Below are 18,950 nucleotides of genomic sequence, written 5' to 3' on the forward strand. Positions count from 1 at the left end.
CTGGTTATTTTTGCTGAAAACACCTATTGTTTTACTTTTAATCATAAGAGTGAAATTTCCTGCACAAAATATGGTCCAAAATGGCCTAATAATTAGGGTTTTTTTTTGGGTCTTGGAGGCAAAAAATAAGGGGAACTCCAAAAAGGTCATCGTCTTACAGAAAACGATTTGATTAAAACTGACTAACAGTACTCCGGAGTGTTAATGACTTGTTATTCTAAACAAGAGCTTCTAGTTCAGTCACATTCTCATCTGTGACTTAATTGTCAAGTGGCAACTGCAATACACATTTTCAAAGAAAATTCTTATGAAATTCTCTAAGTGAAGCAAACTTTAATTGAATGATGCTTTATCAACACATTATGTGTAAAAAGAAGAGCAATATTTCCAGTTAGATAGGTGTCCAATTACAGAAAGAAATTAATAAAATCCTTAGAACCAAAAGCACTCGTTAAAAGTGTCCCTCTTGCGGCAAGCCTGGAAATCTGATTTTTGTAATGTAACGGCTCATAATAACATAGTCAGTAAAGGGTTGCTAACATGCTTCTCTTGATAAACACGGTTTATATTTCAGTCATCTAAACCAAAACAAATCCATCATCATTCAAAGGTGAAAAGTCACATTGTGACTGCTGTATATCTTTGTCAGTGCTGCTGTTCTTTAGGCATAAAAAATCACCTCTTTCAGAGTCAGTGGTTGGACTTTGGTTTTCCAAACATGGGGGAATATAAAAAGACTGTGGTGGTTCTTTAATGTTGTTATGTTTGTCAGATTTAGTACAGCATTCTAGTGAATCGCCATCCTGGTACAGATTCCTTTTAATAGGTTCATTTTTGACACAGCTACTGCATTCCTTGACATGGCAGATGACATTTGAAGAAGCTCTGCACATGACTGATTGTATCAGTTTCTTGGGTGAATTAGAATGGCTTACGCCAACTAAAGTTGAGTCTTTTAAGTGTCTGCTTCGATGGCAGTCGTGAGGTTCGAATTCAGGAGGCAGTGTCTCCTCAATGGGATATTTCATGGTTTCTCCTCTTTGATCTTCAATTTTCATTTGGGAAAACAAATGTGGAAGGACCTCATCATAGTTTGAGTGGTCTTGTGCTGGGTCCTTTTCCACATGTGATACTGAACTGACCAGTGGAAGTGTAGCAGTCAGCACTTCTGGATCCTTTGGATTTTTCAAATCTGTAGGGGTGGTCACAATTTTTCTTTCTTCTCGAGGTCGTATGTCACTAATAGTATTGGGATAGGTAAATGAAAACTCAGAGAACACTGCATTTGTGTTAGGTTCAGTTGATTCAGGCTGACTACATAGTTCACCTGGTGCAGCAGACACATCAGACCATATAACCGTGTTCTTCACTTTTTTAACTTCTCCGAAAATTGGCTTCTGGTGAATAGCAAGGTCAGGATATTCACTGTATATATCAGCAATTGATTTGTCTTCACTCATTGAACATGGGTTTAGGCTATTCAGCTCGGAGTTCATATTCTCACTGGATCTTGGCATGAGTTTGTCATTCTGTTGTAAAACATCAACAGGTTCTAGAAAGGCACGATCTGTCATGTGTGCCTCTGTAAATGACGATGAGGTTTCTTTAGGACGTTCACATGTAAAAGGCTGCTGATAATCTTCATAGGCAAGAGAATTAGAAGCCCTAGTTTGAAGAAGTTGTAAGCATTCTGCATCTTTCATTTGATCCATAGCTTCCACCAAATATTCACATTCTTGCCTAGCCAGGAATAATTCAAATCCAATCTTCTTTATTTTTTCATTATCAATATCCCGACACAGTTGGAATTCAGTGTCTGTGTGGGGTTTGTAGCCCATACTGTCCAAAATACCATGGATGACATTTCTTGGAAGCACTGGCTGAATGAAATACACAAAGGGCCCAGTAAAGGTCTGAAGAGAAAAAAAGAAATTAGAATTAGCTTCCAAAGAAAGTTTTTAGTTAATAGCCGAGATATATAAATGGCTTACAGTAAACCCTGCATTATCACAGTACAAAAAAAATGTAGCAGTAAAAATTCTGGATAAAGAGTGGTGAAGAATTTGGGAAATAATTAGAGCTATGCAGTCACTGACTCTAGCCAGGACAGCCTCTTCACGTAGCAGCTCAGTTCTCATGGTCAATCTTCAGCCTCTCCAGTCTTTTTTCTCTCTCTTTGCTCCCTCAAGCTCCTTTGTACAAAACTTCCAGCAGTCTGTCAGAACTCAGTCATCCTCTGGGATGCTGCAGGATCAGCTCTCTCTTTGCAGAATTACTGCTTGTTTATACATCTCAATTGCCTTTCATTCAGCACAAATGACAAAATTGGGTTGGCTGTAGTTGTAGATAGATATTGGAAAATGAAAAATATGCAGTGGATTCAAGAAGTACTGAAACCAATACACTTTCTGCACATTTTATTGTGTTGTAGATTTAATTTTAAATGGATATATTTGCCATTTTTGACCAAATGTCTACAATCAGTAACTCATATGACAAAGTGAAAACATGCTTTCAGAGTGATTTGCAAATTTATCAAAAACTGAAATCTTTCAATCATGGAAGTTCTCAGACCCTTGCTTCAGTACTTTAATTACTGCCAGTGGGGCTACTATAAAGTTTCTAATCTTCTTACGTAAGTCTCTACAACCTTTGCATACCTGTACTTGGGCAATTTATCTCATTCTTCCTAGCAGATCCTTTCAGGCTCCGTTAGACTGGATGGGAAGTTTCTTTAAACTGCCTTCATCAGGTCTCAGCACAGATGTTCTGTGAGTTTTAAGTCTGGCTTTATCTGGGCCACTCAAGAGACTTGTTCTGAAGGCATTCCAACAATGTCTTGGCTGTAAGCCTTCAAGTCCTTGTCGTGCTGAAAGTTGAACTGTTGCCCTAGTCTGAAGTTGCGTGCACTCTGGAGCAGGGTTTCCTCAATAACCTCTCTGTATTTGGCTGCATTCAACCTTTCCTTAATTCCACACACAATTCCAAAGTTCCTTTCCATGCCGCTGAGAAGCACCCCCATACTATAATGCTGCCTTCATCATGTATCACCCTAGGGATGGTATTAGGCAGGTGATGAGCAATGCCTAGTGCTTGGAGTTCTGCCCAGAGAGCTCAATTTTAGTCTCATCAGACCACAACATCTTTCTCTTCATGCTCTCAAAGTCATTTAAATGCCATTTGTCAAAGTCCAAGAAGGCTGTCACATGCCTTTTACTCAAGATTGGCCTCCGTCTAGCCACTGAGTGTTAAATGCCTGACTGATGAAATGCTGCTGAGATGGCGGTCCTTTCCAACGGGTTTTTCCATCTCAGCAGAGGACATCTGAAGGTCTGCTAGAGTGACTGTTGGTTTCTTGGTCACCTCCCTGTGACAAAGACCCTTTTCCCTGTTACTCAGTTTGACAGGAGAGTAAACTCTATGAAGAGACCTGGTGGTTCCAAACCTCTTCCTTTTCACAATTATTAAGTCGTCTGTGCTCTTGAAAACACGGAAAGCTTTAAAAATCCTTCTATACTCTTGTCTCCATCTGTGCCTCACCACAATTTCATCGGGGAAGTCCACAGAGAGTTTAATGAACTTAGCTTGGTTTTTGTTCTGACATACAAGTGTGAGGTGTTTGACCTGATATGCACAGGTGTGTGTCCTTTTGAATGATGTCAAACCAAATCAGTTTGCCACAGGTTATCCCCAATCTAGATACCTCTCAAGAATAATTAAAACAAATAGGGTGCACCTGACCAGAATTTAGAGTGCCACAGCAAAGGGACTAAATGCTTGTATGAATGAGAGATTTCAGTTTTTGATTTTTAATACATTTAAAATTGTTTTCATGTTGTCATTATGGGTTATCAATGTATCTATTTAAAATTAAATCTACAACACAGTATACAGAAAGTGAAGGGGTATGAATAAATTCTGAATCCACTGTAGATACAGTGGTGTGAAAAACTATTTACCCCCTTCCTGATTTCTTATTCTTTTGCATGTTTGTCACACAAAATGTTTCTGATCATCAAACACATTTAACCATTAGTCAAATATAACACAAGTAAACACAAAATGCAGTTTTAAATGATGGTTTTTATTATTTAGGGAGAAAAAATCCAAACCTACATGGCCCTGTGTGAAAAGTAATTGCCCCCTGAACCTAATAACTGGTTGGGCCACCCTTAGCAGCAATAACTGCAATCAAGCGTTTGCGATAACTTGCAATGAGTCTTTACAGCTCTGGAGGAAATTTGGCCCACTCATCTTTGCAGAATTGTTGTAATTCAGCTTTATTTGAGGGCTTTCTAGCATGAACCACCTTTTTAAGGTCATGCCATAGCATCTCAATTGGATTCAGGTCAGGACTTTGACTAGGCCACTCCAAAGTCTTCATTTTGTTTTTCTTCAGCCATTCAGAGGTGGATTTGCTGGTGTGTTTTGGGTCATTGTCCTGTTGCAGCACCCAAGGTCGCTTCAGCTTGAGTTGACGAACAGATGGCCGGACATTCTCCTTCAGGATTTTTTGGTAGACAGTAGAATTCATGGTTCCATCTATCATAGCAAGCCTTCCAGGTCCTGAAACAGCAAAACAACCCCAGACCATCACACTACCACCACCATATTTTACTGTTGGTATGATGTTCTTTTTCTGAAATGCTGTGTTCCTTTTATGCCAGATGTAACGGGACATTTGCCTTCCAAAAAGTTCAACTTTTGTCTCATCAGTCCACAAGGTATTTTCCCAAAAGTCTTGGCAATCATTGAGATGTTTCTTAGCAAAATTGAGACGAGCCCTAATGTTCTTTTTGCTTAACAGTGGTTTGCGTCTTGGAAATCTGCCATGCAGGCCGTTTCTGCCCAGTCTCTTTCTTATGGTGGAGTTGTGAACACTGATCTTAATTGAGGCAAGTGAGGCCTGCAGTTCTTTAGACGTTGTCCTTGAGTCTTTTGTGACCTCTCGGATGAGTCGTCTCTGCGCTCTTGGGGTAATTTTGGTCGGCCGGCCACTCCTGGGAAGGTTCACCACTGTTCCATGTTTTTGCCTTTTGTGGATAATGGCTCTCACTGTGGTTCGCTGGAGTCCCAAGGCTTTAGAAATGGCTTTATAACCTTTACCAGACTGATAGATCTCAATTACTTCTGTTCTCATTTGTTCCTGAATTTCTTTGGATCTTGGCATGATGTCTAGCTTTTGAGGTGCTTTTGGTCTACTTCTCTGTGTCAGGCAGCTTCTATTTAAGTGATTTCTTGATTGAAACAGGTGTGGCAGTAATCAGGCCTGGGGGTGGCTACGGAAATTGAACTCGGGTGTGATACACCACAGTTAGGTTATTTTTTAACAAGGGGGCAATTACTTTTTCACACAGGGCCAATGTAGGTTTGGATTTTTTTTCTCCCTAAATAATAAAAACCATCATTTAAAAACTGCATTTTGTGTTTACTTGTGTTATATTTGACTAATGGTTAAATGTGTTTGATGATCAGAAACATTTTGTGTGACAAACGTGCAAAAGAATAAGAAATCAGGAAGGGGGCAAATAGTTTTTCACACCACTGTATCTCTTGCATTTCCATTCCAACAACATGTGTGGTTTCACTCAGTGCTCTACAGTCTCAGGATAAAGTGTTTTTTTTTTTTATTTAGAATATAGAACTAGGAAAATCCCTTCTGGAGAATCTTCTGGGTTTTTTTTATATTGTAATTAAATTCTAGTTGTTTTTTTCAGCTTCTGCTTGTACTTTGCTGATATGAATCATAACTCTACAATATACTGTATACCATTGCCTCCTGCATCCTCCCAATGGCAGCAAGAAATGCTTTTTCATTATCAACATACGCCATTACTCAATAATCTTAATTCCACTTTAGAAACACAGTTAGAAAAATCCCTTCATATGGGGCTGTTCATTCAGGGAAGGTAACCGTTTGTGATATGGAAAGAAAAGAGATCCCAAAGGTTAAGCTGCCTTACTTGTATGTGAGGCCTGACCTTTTCCAAGATCTGGGATAGCATGAGTGAAACATAAACTTTAAATTTATGTTATTAATAATTGGCATGAAAAAATATGCATGAGGCAAATGTTCATTATCTCTTTTGATATCTGGCTATTTCTGTGAGCATATGAATTAATGTTTCAGAATAAATGTACTTCTTTTACAGCATCCCATCATAAGTGCTATAATAGTTTGCTACTAGGTGTTTTAGAATCCCGTAAATGCCAAAAGGGACTCTGCTCTGTTGGGCCCTTGAGCAAGGCCCTTAACCTGCAATTGCTGAGTGCTTTGAGTAGTGAGAAAAGCTCTATATAAATGCAAAGAATTATTATTATTATTGGTCAGGTGTTTCTTGCTGCGCTAATTGTGCACACATTAAAATGTTCTGAATTTGTACTGTTAGACTGAGGTCACTCTTTATTGTTATGTTAGACTTATCATTTTGGTGTCTGTTGTAGGAGTGAGTTGCTCTGAAACAACATCAGAATTAAAGACCCATGCAGAGAGGAAATTTAAACAGAGCCATGGGACAGAAAGTAAACATAAAAAAAATCAACATGAAACATCTTGGGGGGTAAAAAGTGAAACTACCACTGTGCTTAAAAACCAACACCCAGGTCAGCAAAGAAACGAAGTGCAACTACTGACTGAATAGTGATCTAAAAGAACATAATATATCTCACTAAATCAAACATAAATATCTTTGGGATGTGGGAGGAAGATTGTAGTACCCAAGGGAAAAACCCAGGCAGACGTGGTTAAAATGATCAAATTCCACGTTGTCAATATCTGGGCACAGTGTTCAAACTCAGGGTGCTTTATCCATAAGGCAGCAGTGCTGATCACTGTGCCAGCATACCTGCCTCTCTAAAACAATTGCTGCTAAAATCACTAACATCTTACACAGCACACAAGTGCATTTTTGACAATGTACCTTTCTCTTAAGACAGTGGAATTATAAAGGCCACTGCACAAGATACTGTACAAACCAAAATTAGAAAGTTGAGATGACAAAAAGATTACGGACCAATGGAGTAAAGATAACTACTAGGAAAGTGAGGAAGTGAAGAAAGGAATGAACTAAAAATACTCCAAGCCGCAGCACTTTATCATTCAAGCATAGTGGATGGAGTACCATGGCTTGCCCATGCACTGATGTCTCTAAAACAGACAGACTCATCTTTACTGATGACCACTAATCAATGACTGATTTCATAAGTGTGCACTGGTATCATGTCACCTTATGTACAATTGAACAGCTTTATCACGCAGCAATAAAATGACCCAAAGCTTGTCCAAATTGATGTACACAAATGAAATAATTGCCATTAGGGAGTTATGCCAGTCAATTAAACTGTGATTATTTTACCTCACAGGCAGTATTGGTTCTTTATTTTTGGTTTTGCAGCAACTAAAGAAACAAAAAAAAGGAAGCGGAGGTTCTGCTTTCAAAGTGAACACTCACTGGTATTTCTAAAGAGTTTCTGACATGCAAATTAGTTTCTACCTACTGAGCTATATATAGCTTTATAAAACCATTTAGTACTGATGACTTATTCTGTATCTGTATCTAACAAGAAGTATAATGTCAAATACAGTTACAAATTACTGTAATTTTTAAAAAATGTAATCATGCTAAGATATAAATATATGTAATGTTACTTTTCCTGGATATTCCTGAGTCTGGATGTTGCAGAGAGTGTTTTTTTTTCTAAATACATTAAATCATTTTTAACCATCAAGTCTAAAGTCTTTATACTACAACAGGTTCAAAATTGCTCACACTGTTCGGAGTATTTTCTGCTAATCATTGTTTTAACTTGAACTTAGAGGGTGTAGAGGCATTTAACAGGGACATTCCTTGCATGAAGTTTTTATGACTCTCTAAAATGTTTAGGAGAAAAAAATTGTAGCCGATTTTTATGGTGCATCGTATAATTGTTTTCACATATTTCTTCTGTTGAAACACTGGCATGTTAAATTATAGTATATGTTTAGGATCACAAAGGCAATGGAAGACAGCAGACCAACACCCTGCTAGCTTACAGTGAAACAGGCCACATTAACCCAAGCTATTTCTGCTCCTTCATTATTTTCTTTCTTTTTCTGCACCCACTAATTCTAGTCCAGTGTTGTGGGATTTTTATCTCCACATCATTAAGTGCAAGGCAGGAACCAGCACTAAATAGGGGTCCAGTTGATCATATATAGGCCATCACTGAAACTCAGCCAATTCAGAGACGTCAGTGTGGCCGACACATCTTAAGATGTGAAAAGAAACCAAAATACAAATTTTCGACAGGTTCAGGCAAAACTCTACAATTAACAGTCTGGGAGCTAAACTTGGTGATTTCTGATTAACAGATAACAAAATGTATAATATTTAAAAAGCATGTTGGACTGACAGATCTGATGTTTTTAAAACTATACATTTGAATAATTTAATACAAATTATACAAACTGTATATACCACTATAGTTTGCTAAAACACTGCATTTCTATTTAAATACTGAGGTATATTTTTAAACCAGGGGTCCCCAACCACCGGTCCGCAGCCCACTAGTGGCCATCTGACAGCCGGGCTGCAAGAGAACTGCCTGCAACAGAGACTCTCGCAGTGAAAGGCTACAGCAAAATGGCTGCCCCTTCACTGAGGACACTTTTCAGAACGCTAGGCAGACGGGGCTTTGCAGCGACTCAAAGAGAGGAGAGAGACAGAGCTGAGGAGAGATATGAGCACAAACTACAGGTAAAATTCCATTACAACGAAATTTTCATTACAATAAAGTATTTTTATGGTCCCGACAGTTTCCCCGTATGACACGAGTCTATAGAAATCTCGTTACTACAAAGTGCATTCAGCAGATACTTTCATTACAGCAAAGTGACCTTGAAATGCTTGAGTGAATCATCCACAAGAGCAGTTAGTTCTGTGGTCGCAGTTTGCACAATGATCCCCCCCAAACAGAAACATTGTAAAAAAAAGTTTCTTTCTTCAAACTTTCCTCATACTGTTTATTTTGCTGTTTTTGTTTCCTGCGGTTTTCAATGATAACTTTTGCTTATTGCTCTGCAACATTTGAAAAACATCCATTGGAATTTAACTCATCGTCAACCTCCTATAGAAACGGCTGACATTAAAAAATAACAGTTCCTATTAGAAAAAAAAAACTTTAAACATTTGCAGCTCTCAATTGCGGCAAAAAGAAAGAAGACGTTGCCAGTGAATTCGGGATTTTGCCATCAACACTGTCAACTTGAAAGACTGAGCAAAAAAAGAAGAAAAATCTCAGGTTGCAAACTGCTGCATCCTGCTGTTCTTGTTTCAAGCTGAATAAAGCTGGTTTTTCTAAAGTACTGAGACTAAGCCTCATGTTTTGGGGAGCAAGACAGGGACTTAAAGCGCAACCCCAATCTTTTATGATTTGCTTGCTGGCGCTTCACTGCAGCACTGTGAGCCTGTGGTTGCCCTGCCCCGGCAACAGACGAACAATCTTCCACAGAAGCGGTAATCACGCATCGGGACACACTACAGCGTGACGTTCCCGTTGGGTGAGGATCCCAAAAGAGTTAATAAACCTCACAATATGAAGAAGAAGAAAAGGATGATTCAGCTTCTGTTTGATAACTGTGCTGCCCACAACAGGCTTCCGCATTTAGATAATGTTCGTGTTGAATTCCTCCCACCCATTTGCACAGCAGTGCCTCAGCCATTGGATTTGGGCATCATTCGCACCCTGAAAGTGTATTATCTCAAGGAAATGCTGAGAAAAATTCTCATCAGCATAACTTATAGACAGGAGATTAAAATTAACACGAAAGAAGCTATTGAAATGATTGCAAACACCTGGACACAAGTTAAAGAAAGCACTATAGTAACAAATACAGAATCTCATTACGATGAAATTTTCATTACAACGAAATATTTTTTAAGTCCCTGGCAGTTCGTTGTAACAGAATTTTACCTGTATTTGCACCACAGGCACCATTGGGCACCCTACCTTTACCCACTCTGCAGACTCAGTATTCAGCCAGGCTGGAGGAGCCGGAGGAGGAAAATCTGAGGCAGCGGTGGAGCAGCAGCACATGTGGCAGAAGCAGAAGATGCCCGTTGTTCAAGTTGGCAGATAAAGTGGCTGCATTCAAAGCCAAGCAAATGATGGTGGCCTTAAAAGTATATTTGAGACAACTTCAAATCTCCACACGTTTTGCATTAAAGTCAAGGCGGAATATCCTGAGGTTGCCACAAAAGCACTGAAAAGTCTGCTTCCATTTCCAACATCCTATCCTAACCAAAACGAGATTACGGTGTAGACTGAACATAAGCAACACACTTTGTGTGTCACTGTCTTCCATCGTCCCCAGATGGGATCGTCTGGTTGCAGGAAAACAAGCTCAGGGCTCCCACTGATTCTGCATTAATGATAAGTTGTATAATTTCTATTACGATATTATAACTTAATAATAATGGAAATGTAATGTAAATTGTGTATAAAACTGCCCTACGAACCCACCCCGAAACCAACCCTCCTCCCCTACACACCGGTCCCTGGAAAAATTTGCTTCTATAAAAGTGGTCCTTGGTATCAAAAAAGGTGGGGACCACCGGATTAAACTATTATTAAATATAGTGAATAAAAAGGGATTGCATGATATTTTGAGATGTATTACAAGGTCTTATACACTCTTAAGCCGTGTGTTAAAATGGATGAGCAATGAGTTGTAATACTCCACAAAAAAAATTAAGAAATGAAAAATAGTATTAGACTTGTTGATTGTATTATTACTTTTTCCTACATTCCAGAATTCACCTGCTTACTTATGAAGGAATTCTGATGTAAATCACCATTCAGCACTTCTAAATGCAAACACTAGCCGGCACATTTTATTAGTCAGTTGCTTTATTCCTTTGTTGCTATGTTCATGACTAGCTGTATTGCCCAATTTCAGTTTTTAATTTAACCACTAGTGTACTACTGAATAGTTTAGGGTCTTCAATATTTTTTATCCTTGAATTGTGCAAATTACAGACAGTAACTGCACCTTAAAAAAGGATGTTTCAGGCATGTCTTTATTTTATTTGGATCTGCTGATGATGTGTGCTGAAAGAAGCATGATACACACAAGTGATTTTATTTTTTGACCTTCTGAATGAGTAGCTGGTGTTCTTTAAGTACTACTCTTTTTTGACAGAAGCAGACAGCCAGTGACAAACTGTGGTACAGTTTATGTGCTTGATGTTATGTGCACAAATCCCATTCTTTGGGATGTACTCCATGAAAATAAAATTTGATTTAAGAGGGTGCAACTTTCTCTTCCATGGAACTAAGTGTTTAGTAGTCCCTAAGCATATGCATGAAGAGTGCAGGGCTGCAACTTTTTTTTTTAGGTTTAGCAATGCCACCGCCCACATTATTACTGACCAAGCAAGACAAAAAGATACAACATAAATTTTCAGCAGGTTTGTCAGCTCATAAGAATGTAAATGTATGGGGAGTGTTATCTAATGTATGGTATGTTGCTGTAATCATCTTTATTAAAACAAGACACTGTGCTGGCTGAAATGAATCAGTAGAATAGTTCCCACTGTATTCTCATTTTTAATTAAAGATTTCTACCAAAAAAAGTCTAAAACTCATTGCTTAAACAGTGATGAAAATAAAATGAAAAAACAGTTAAAATTGTTATTACAATAAGTTTAGTAGTACTCTACACTGATTATGTATATATTACTAACATCAACCTTTAATATAAATATAAAGGCATATTGGAAACTTGCAAAAAAGTCTGGGTGGAGCACTATATAATCAAGTATTAAGACAATGATATACAGTAATTATCTTGTTCTTCTTTCGGCTGCTCCTGTTAGGGGTTGCCAAAGCGGATCATCTTCCTCCACATCTGTCCTCTACATCTTGTTCTGTTTCACCATCACCTGCATGTCCTCTCTCACCACATCCATAAACCTTCGCTTAGGCCTTCCTCTTTTCCTTTTCCCTGGCATCTCTTCCTTAGCATCCTTCTCCCAATATACCCAGAATCTCTCCTCTGCACATGTCCAAACCAACGCAATCTCGCCTCTCTGACTTTATCTCCCAACCGTCCAACTTGAGCTGACCCTCTAATGTCCTCATTTCTAATCCTACCCATCCTCATCACACCCAATGCAAATCTTAGCATCTTTAACTCTGCCACCTCCAGCTCTGTCTCCTGCTTTCTAGTCAGTGTCACCGTCCCCAACATACTGCTGCTCACTAATCATCTCCTCACTTCTTAACCGAGCTTCCACTACTCTTTCCCATAACTTCATGCTGTGGCTCATCATTTTTATTCCCCTGTAGTTACTGCAGTCCTGCACATCCCCCTTATTCTTAAATATCAGCACCAGTACATTTCTTCTCCTCCTCTCACTTTCCAAGATTCCATTAAACAGTCTGGTTAAAAACTCCACTGCCAACTCTCCTGAAAACCTCCATGCTTCCATGGGTATGTCATCTGGACCAACAAATTTTCCATTTTTCCATCCTCTTCATAGCTGTCCTTACTTCCTCCTTGCTAATCCATTGCACTTCCTGATTCACTATCTCCACATCATCCAACCTCTTCTTTCTCTCGTTCTCTTACTTAATTCTCTTCCTCTGTATACTCTCCTGTATTTCCTCATTTCACCACCAGGTTTCCTTTTCCTCCTTCCTCTTTCCAGATGTCACGCCAAGCACCCTTCTTGCTGTCACCCTTACCACATCTGCTGTAGTTTCCCAGCTTTCTGGTAACTCTTCACTGCCACCCAGTGCCTGTCTCAACTCCTCCCTAAACTCAACCTTGCAGTCTTCCTTTTTCAAATTCCACCATTTGATCCTTGGCTCTGCCCTCACTCTCTTCCTCTTCTTGATCTCCAATGTCATCCTACAGACCACCATCCTGTGCTGCTTAACTACACTTTCCCCCTGCCACCACTTTGCAGTCTTCAATCTCCCTCAGATTGACTCTTCTCCAAAGGATGTAATCTACCTGTGTGCATCTTCCTCCACTCTTGTACGTAACCCTATGTTCCTCCCTCTTCTTAAAATACGTATTCCCCACAGCCATAATGTACAGTAATTATGTGGGGGGAGAAAATAAAATTAAGCAAAATGTTACTTGTATTCATTATACCTTGTTCACCTTAAAAAAGACATTCTGTAGGCATATGAGAATATAAAAGACATTCTGTAGGCATATAAGAATATACTGTATTACTCAACAAACATTCTGTATAACTTTTGTTAATAACATAGCACACAGCATAAATTGACGAGGTTTTAATTGTACTATGGATTTTAATTTAACTTTCATTAGAACTCTGTAAAATGTAGAGATTTTCAAACATACAGTAAGCAAATATAACAAATAATTACATGGGTGGTGCAGTGGTAAGCGCAGCAGCCTCAAGGTTCAAATCTTGTATTCCAGTCAACATGTGTGTGGAGCCTGCATGTTGTTCTGTGTTTGACTGAGTTTTCCTCCCACATTGCCAATGATATGTAGGCTAAGTTGACTGGCTACTCTAATTTGGCTCTAGTCTGTCCAAAATGGTACCTGCGCAGCATTCTGTTCTGCCAGGCTAGCCTCCACTCCCTGTAATTCAGAATTAGATTATGTGGTTTTGAGAGTGTATGTAGTGTAAATTTACAAGCCAAAGTACATTACCAATATTTAAAATACAAATGTATATTTTTGTAGAATTATTTTAAAATAGCCAATATTTTTATTAAATGCGTTTTGTGTTCATTTGCATATGTACTATATATCCTTGTGCTACACACCATGGTGATACAGTGGTTGGCAATGCTGTGCCACAGCTCTGGAGTTGTGGGTTTCAATTTTACCTGGAGTCTGCACTTTCTCCCAATGCCTGCCTTTATTTTACATCATATACTCTGGCTTGTATCCCACATGACAACAATGTGTGTTAAATTGACCCTAGTATACAGGAATGTGTCTATCTGTGTTTAACTGTGCCCTCCGATAAACTGGTGCTCAGTCCAGAGTCAAATCCTTATTTACCCAATAATTCTGTCACAATATGTTTAGACTCAAGCAAGTTTGAACTGGAATTCAGTGATGAATTTGGTGAAAGAAAAATTATTAAATAGTAAGAAACACAAGCAAGAAAAAAGTCTACTTGCTACATAATTATTTCAAGTTATGTCCCTTTTTTCTAAAAGATTAGTACTCGATCTGAATGAGAAACATCCCCACTCTTTAAAAAAAAAATTTCTTGGCTCTTTCCTACATTTCAATTTTTATAATGAAATCCATACTTTAAATCATTAATAACCTCCGTTTCCAAGTTATCTTTTCACATTTCCCCAAGTGCTAACTGCAATCATTGCCTGACTTTTTCAGCCATAGTTTTCCTGTGAGCCTAAATTCTGTTCTGAATTATCATTCTCTTAGCAATTGTATATTTCCACTCAGATGCACACGTGTCATAGGGGAAAAATCAGCAGGTAATACAGGCAGCCGCCCTGTCAGTCGCAGTTAAGTGTGACAGTACAGTGCATTGACTGCCCTAACCCACCGTACTGAATACTGCCTGCGCTAATCCCCCGTACAGCAAGTACACTGACCTCATATAGTAAATTCGCTGACTGCTTAAGCCCCCGTATCTCCGCTTTCTGTTGAAGAAACGTGGGCTCAAGTGTTAAGAGTAAGACATACATGTCATACTGCCGACATGTGAGCTGAATGTTTTCAAAATATGTTTCAGAGCTTTATTGCATTTTCACGGTACATCACCTTAAGCGATCGGAACTCCTTCCTCCACGGAAAGAGCAGCAGGTTGATGCAGTAACTCTCCAGCACTTCCATAGCCTTGACGAGCGCCTGACACACTGCCCGGCAGCCCTTGTCACTCGCTTGTACGCACTCGTGGACGTGCTGGTAGAAGGACAGTACCCCGAACCTCTTTTGCGGACTGGGCTCGGACTTCAGGAAATGCTTCGCCTTCAAGATCAAACTCCGCTCGTGACACACTTGACTTTTGCTTCCCAGCCACGTTTTCTCGCAGTAATCCAGATACTCCTCGCAGACTTCTTCTTTAGTTACCGCCTGAGCCGTGTCGCTCTCGGGCCCCTTCATGTTTCATTAAGCTGACAAAAGTTTTTGGTTTTCTGGCAAATGCGCTTTGGGCCTCAGAGTTGACGAGGAAGTCGTCTTTAGGTTTGCTGATGGATTTGTAGCTAATGACACAAGGCGGCGAGCGATGCACTGATTGGCTCGTCTGGGACGCCGTGCGAAGTTTTGCCCCCGTTGAGGTTTCGTTGAAAGCGAAAGCGAAAGGCGTGACGATCGTTTGAAAACCGTCAACCCCGCCCGCAGGTGAGGCTGGGAAAATAAGATTCCGAAAAAAAACCGGCACAAATGACCAGTTGTTTGTTTGACATTTGCAACGTCTTTCGAAGCTGGCGTGAAAAAGTGTGTGTACAAAGTAATGGTATGGTTGGGGCCATTTCTTATTGAGTGTACGCAAGGGATCTGTAGATCAAGGAAGCTGCCTATAGAAATGAGGATAGAACACTGTTTAGGCAGGTAAGGGTGATTACCCTGAAAAGCTGGAAAATAAGTTTCCACCAGTGATCCTGCATTGGTGTGGAACGATCTGTAGGGTATCACCAGTACAGGAAACCATCCTTCCCACAGTCAGCTAGCTGACGACCTGGATGTGTTTTAATGCAGGTTTGATAAGCCCAAGGTCACCACACTCTTACTCCGGCCCTCCCAGTATACAAATACAAACTTCTCTCCCCACACCTCCTACTAGTCAAGAAACAAAACACCAAAAAGGCAGCAGGTCCAGACAGTGTCTCACACTTCAAACTTTACACAGATTTTCAGCAAATCTTTAGTGCTGTGTGATGTTTCCTTATACTTCAAGCAAACCACAATTATACCAATTTAAAAACAAACCCTGTGTGACAGGACTGAATGACTACAGGCTTGTTGCTTTGAGATCTGTGGTCATGATAACCTTTGAGAGACTGGTATTAGCTCACTTGAAGGACATTACCGTTCCCTTGTTGGAACAAACTATACCATATGGCATTTTGATTCTTATGACAAACTTAAGCCATTTGTTATTTGTATAAATGGTTGCATTGATGGATTTTCCAGAAATATTATTTGGTTAAATGCATTTAGGCTACTTTGTGGAAGCTGTAGAAAGACTCGGAGGTTGTCCTAAAATAGCCAGAGGAGATCTGGGTACTGAAAATGTTTACTTTAGAGATTTTCAAAGGTTTCTCCGCTGTAATACAAATGTACGGAGCGACATAGACAGTTACTTGGATGGAGCCAGCACTGCCAATCAACGAATACATAGAAAGTTGGTGGGGTCTTTAAGGAAGGAGTCAATAGAATTCTTCACCTCTTTGTTCACTGAAGGACAATGGCATGTTTGACAGATGCTTTCTAGATAAAAGTATTCTTCAGTTTTGTTTCATGGGAATCGTCCAGGTAAGATAATTAACATGAAACACTTTTTTTATTTTTTAATATACCACAAGAATCGCTACTATCTGTTATTCTCTTAATAACTCTTGTATGTGTTTAAAGGAGGTCATTTTATGCTATTATGTACGCCACTTTGTCTTGTGTAGGTCCTTTAGAATGTACACAACCAATTGTCTGTGACATAAGTCAACTAATCACCGGCATTTTTAAATTAGGACACTTTACTTTTTTTGACAGAAACCCGCTATACTTACATGGAGTGTAATGTGTGTGCCTGAAGAATGTATATAATAGTTTAGTGATGTCACATGAGATGTGGTAGCTGTGAAGAAAAGAAACCCTTCTGAGTTTTTAGTCCAATGTACATGAAAGAAATGTTGCTTTCGCAAACAGAAGCTGTTTACAATTGAATGCGCTTACAGAGTGTTGTAGACAGCTTATAGATTGTTTATGGCTTACAGAGTGGGCGATGACAGCAACTATGGTATCCAACTAACAGCTAGAAGCAGCACAGCTTTTAAGACAATGACAACAAAGTTATTAGCTGAATATATCCAAACAAGCGATTCAAATGCATTTCCGCTGGGCCAGGCTCATGCAAAATGAACGATCGCCTGGATCAGTTTAAAGCACCGGTCGTAACATGTTACCGGTATTCGAAAAAAACAAGTATAATTGGATATTTGGGCTGTACCGTTGGCTTTGTGAGTTACAGATGCTCCACGTTAAACAGTTATCAAAGCACAGCAATATATGACAGATGGGTGTACCTTAGCTAGCATTTAAATTAAAAGGAACGGGTACTTGTGAGCACAATCCCAGGCACTTACCCAGTGCTGTACCATTCGCATGCTAAATCATATGCAACCAATTTTTGTAAACGTTTGGCAATCTAGCGGTTATATCCATTTGGAGAAATCCTTAAATTATAGAATGGAGCTCAGTAAGTGTTTAAACTCTGACAGTTTTTAAAAAGAATCTGCAAATACAATATCGTTTTGCTGTCATTCATTGGTAGTGGTTTATTGCTTGTACTGTATAATTTGAACTATATAAATATGATTTTATTATTGTTTTACTTCGTTTGTTTCTATTCAGATAGCTTTGTCTTCATTTAATTAAATATGTAGATAGTACCTTTGCATTTACCTTTTTATTCACAGCATTTAAAACCTTTTATCAAACCTGCTTTATTTACCCTCAGGTATTAAACTCGTCCATTCATCCAACCATTTTCAAACCTGCTTCATCCTGATCAGGGTCGTGGAGAAGCTGGAGCCTATCCCAATAAGTGTAGGGTGCAAGGCAGGAAACAATCTCTGGATAGGGTGATAGTTCATCACAGAGTGAACACACACACACATACACACAGACATTAGCATCTTTCTGTAAATAGTTTTGTTCATGGAATTCAATAATCAGTTTTCCTTTATTGACAGTCTTTGAGTATGGTATATGCATTTGAGGGTTGTATTCTATTTATTGCATTTTATGTAAGATACTTTTTTCACATTTAATAAATAGTTTATTCTGGTTGGTAGGCTACACTCTTAACGATGATAAACCCCAAAGTGTTTCTTCAGATGACGCCATGTGGGAACCATTTTTAGTTCCTAAAACAATCATTCACATGAAGGTTGCAGAAAGAACTTTTATTTATTTAGAACTGTAACAGGTTTCATAAATAACCATGAATAGATGGTAACAGATTTTTCAAATCTGAAAGGATGTATGATTTCAAAAGGACTCTTGCTGCATGCAATACCACAGGATAAATTCAGGCTTTCTTGATCTGTTGTATCCTGCTGGACAGAGAACTTATACATTAAAGATTTCTGTTTTGTCTGCCTATTAGGAGCCATTTTCAAATTCCAAAAAAAACCATTTCATATAAAAAGACTCAGAATAAAATAGCTTGTATTTCGAGAAACGGTTCTACAAGGAACCATGCACACAATACAATAAAGTGTCACATTGGAAGCATTCATTTTGAGAGTGTAAACTATGAAATCAGAGATGGTATTAGGATTTTAGGGCAAATTGGGGACTAGAATAGAACCTTGTCTAATATCCAAAATGGCTTGGACTGGCCCTGGGCATTGTAATGTTTCTGAATATGTAAAATAAAAAAAAACAAGACTCAAAGAGTCGATAGGTTTCCTCTACTGCCATGTTCAATTACACTGCTGTACAAGAACGTTATCCAGTGTTTGTCATATTCTATCTTGACACTTGGATTCAATTGCTTAGCCCCTCCTCGCTTTGCTCACCCACCCCCTTCCAAGCCATCACCTCAAAAGGGCGCATTATGCGCCAGTCACTTCGCATCTCTGCCTCTCGCATTGTGAAGAGGGGGGTGGAACGCAAGCTAAGGAGATGCGATTGCTCCTCCAAAACCCTCTTAAATGGTGAGAAAATGGGAAACAAATACATTTTTTTTTACCTCCTCTATGCTCGGTCAGCTGGCTTG

General features: G+C 39.1%; 1 protein-coding gene across 1 annotated transcript; it reads right to left on the reverse strand.

Annotated features, from left to right (window-relative positions):
* Positions 1-318: 318 nt before the first annotated feature.
* Positions 319-15,281, reverse strand: LOC120535334. Its single transcript, XM_039763103.1, has 2 exons — positions 14,768-15,281; positions 319-1,913 (listed from the first exon to the last, which is right to left on the reverse strand). Exons 1-2 carry the CDS (start codon positions 15,107-15,109, stop codon positions 579-581), a joined length of 1,677 nt encoding a protein of 558 aa, XP_039619037.1. The 5' UTR covers positions 15,110-15,281; the 3' UTR covers positions 319-578.
* Positions 15,282-18,950: the final 3,669 nt, after the last annotated feature.

The sequence above is a fragment of the Polypterus senegalus genome, chromosome 9 (genome assembly GCF_016835505.1).
Source record: "Polypterus senegalus isolate Bchr_013 chromosome 9, ASM1683550v1, whole genome shotgun sequence".
Lineage (NCBI taxonomy): Eukaryota > Metazoa > Chordata > Cladistia > Polypteriformes > Polypteridae > Polypterus > Polypterus senegalus.

Coding starts and splice junctions, on each gene's coding strand:
- LOC120535334 (XM_039763103.1), bottom strand. CDS start 15,109: ATGAAGGGGCCCGAGAGCGACACGGCTCAGGCGGTAACTAAAGAAGAA. Junction 1,914..14,767: donor AGGAGTTCCGATCGCTTAAG/GTGATGTACCGT, acceptor TTTTCTCTTCAG/ACCTTTACTGGGCCCTTTGT.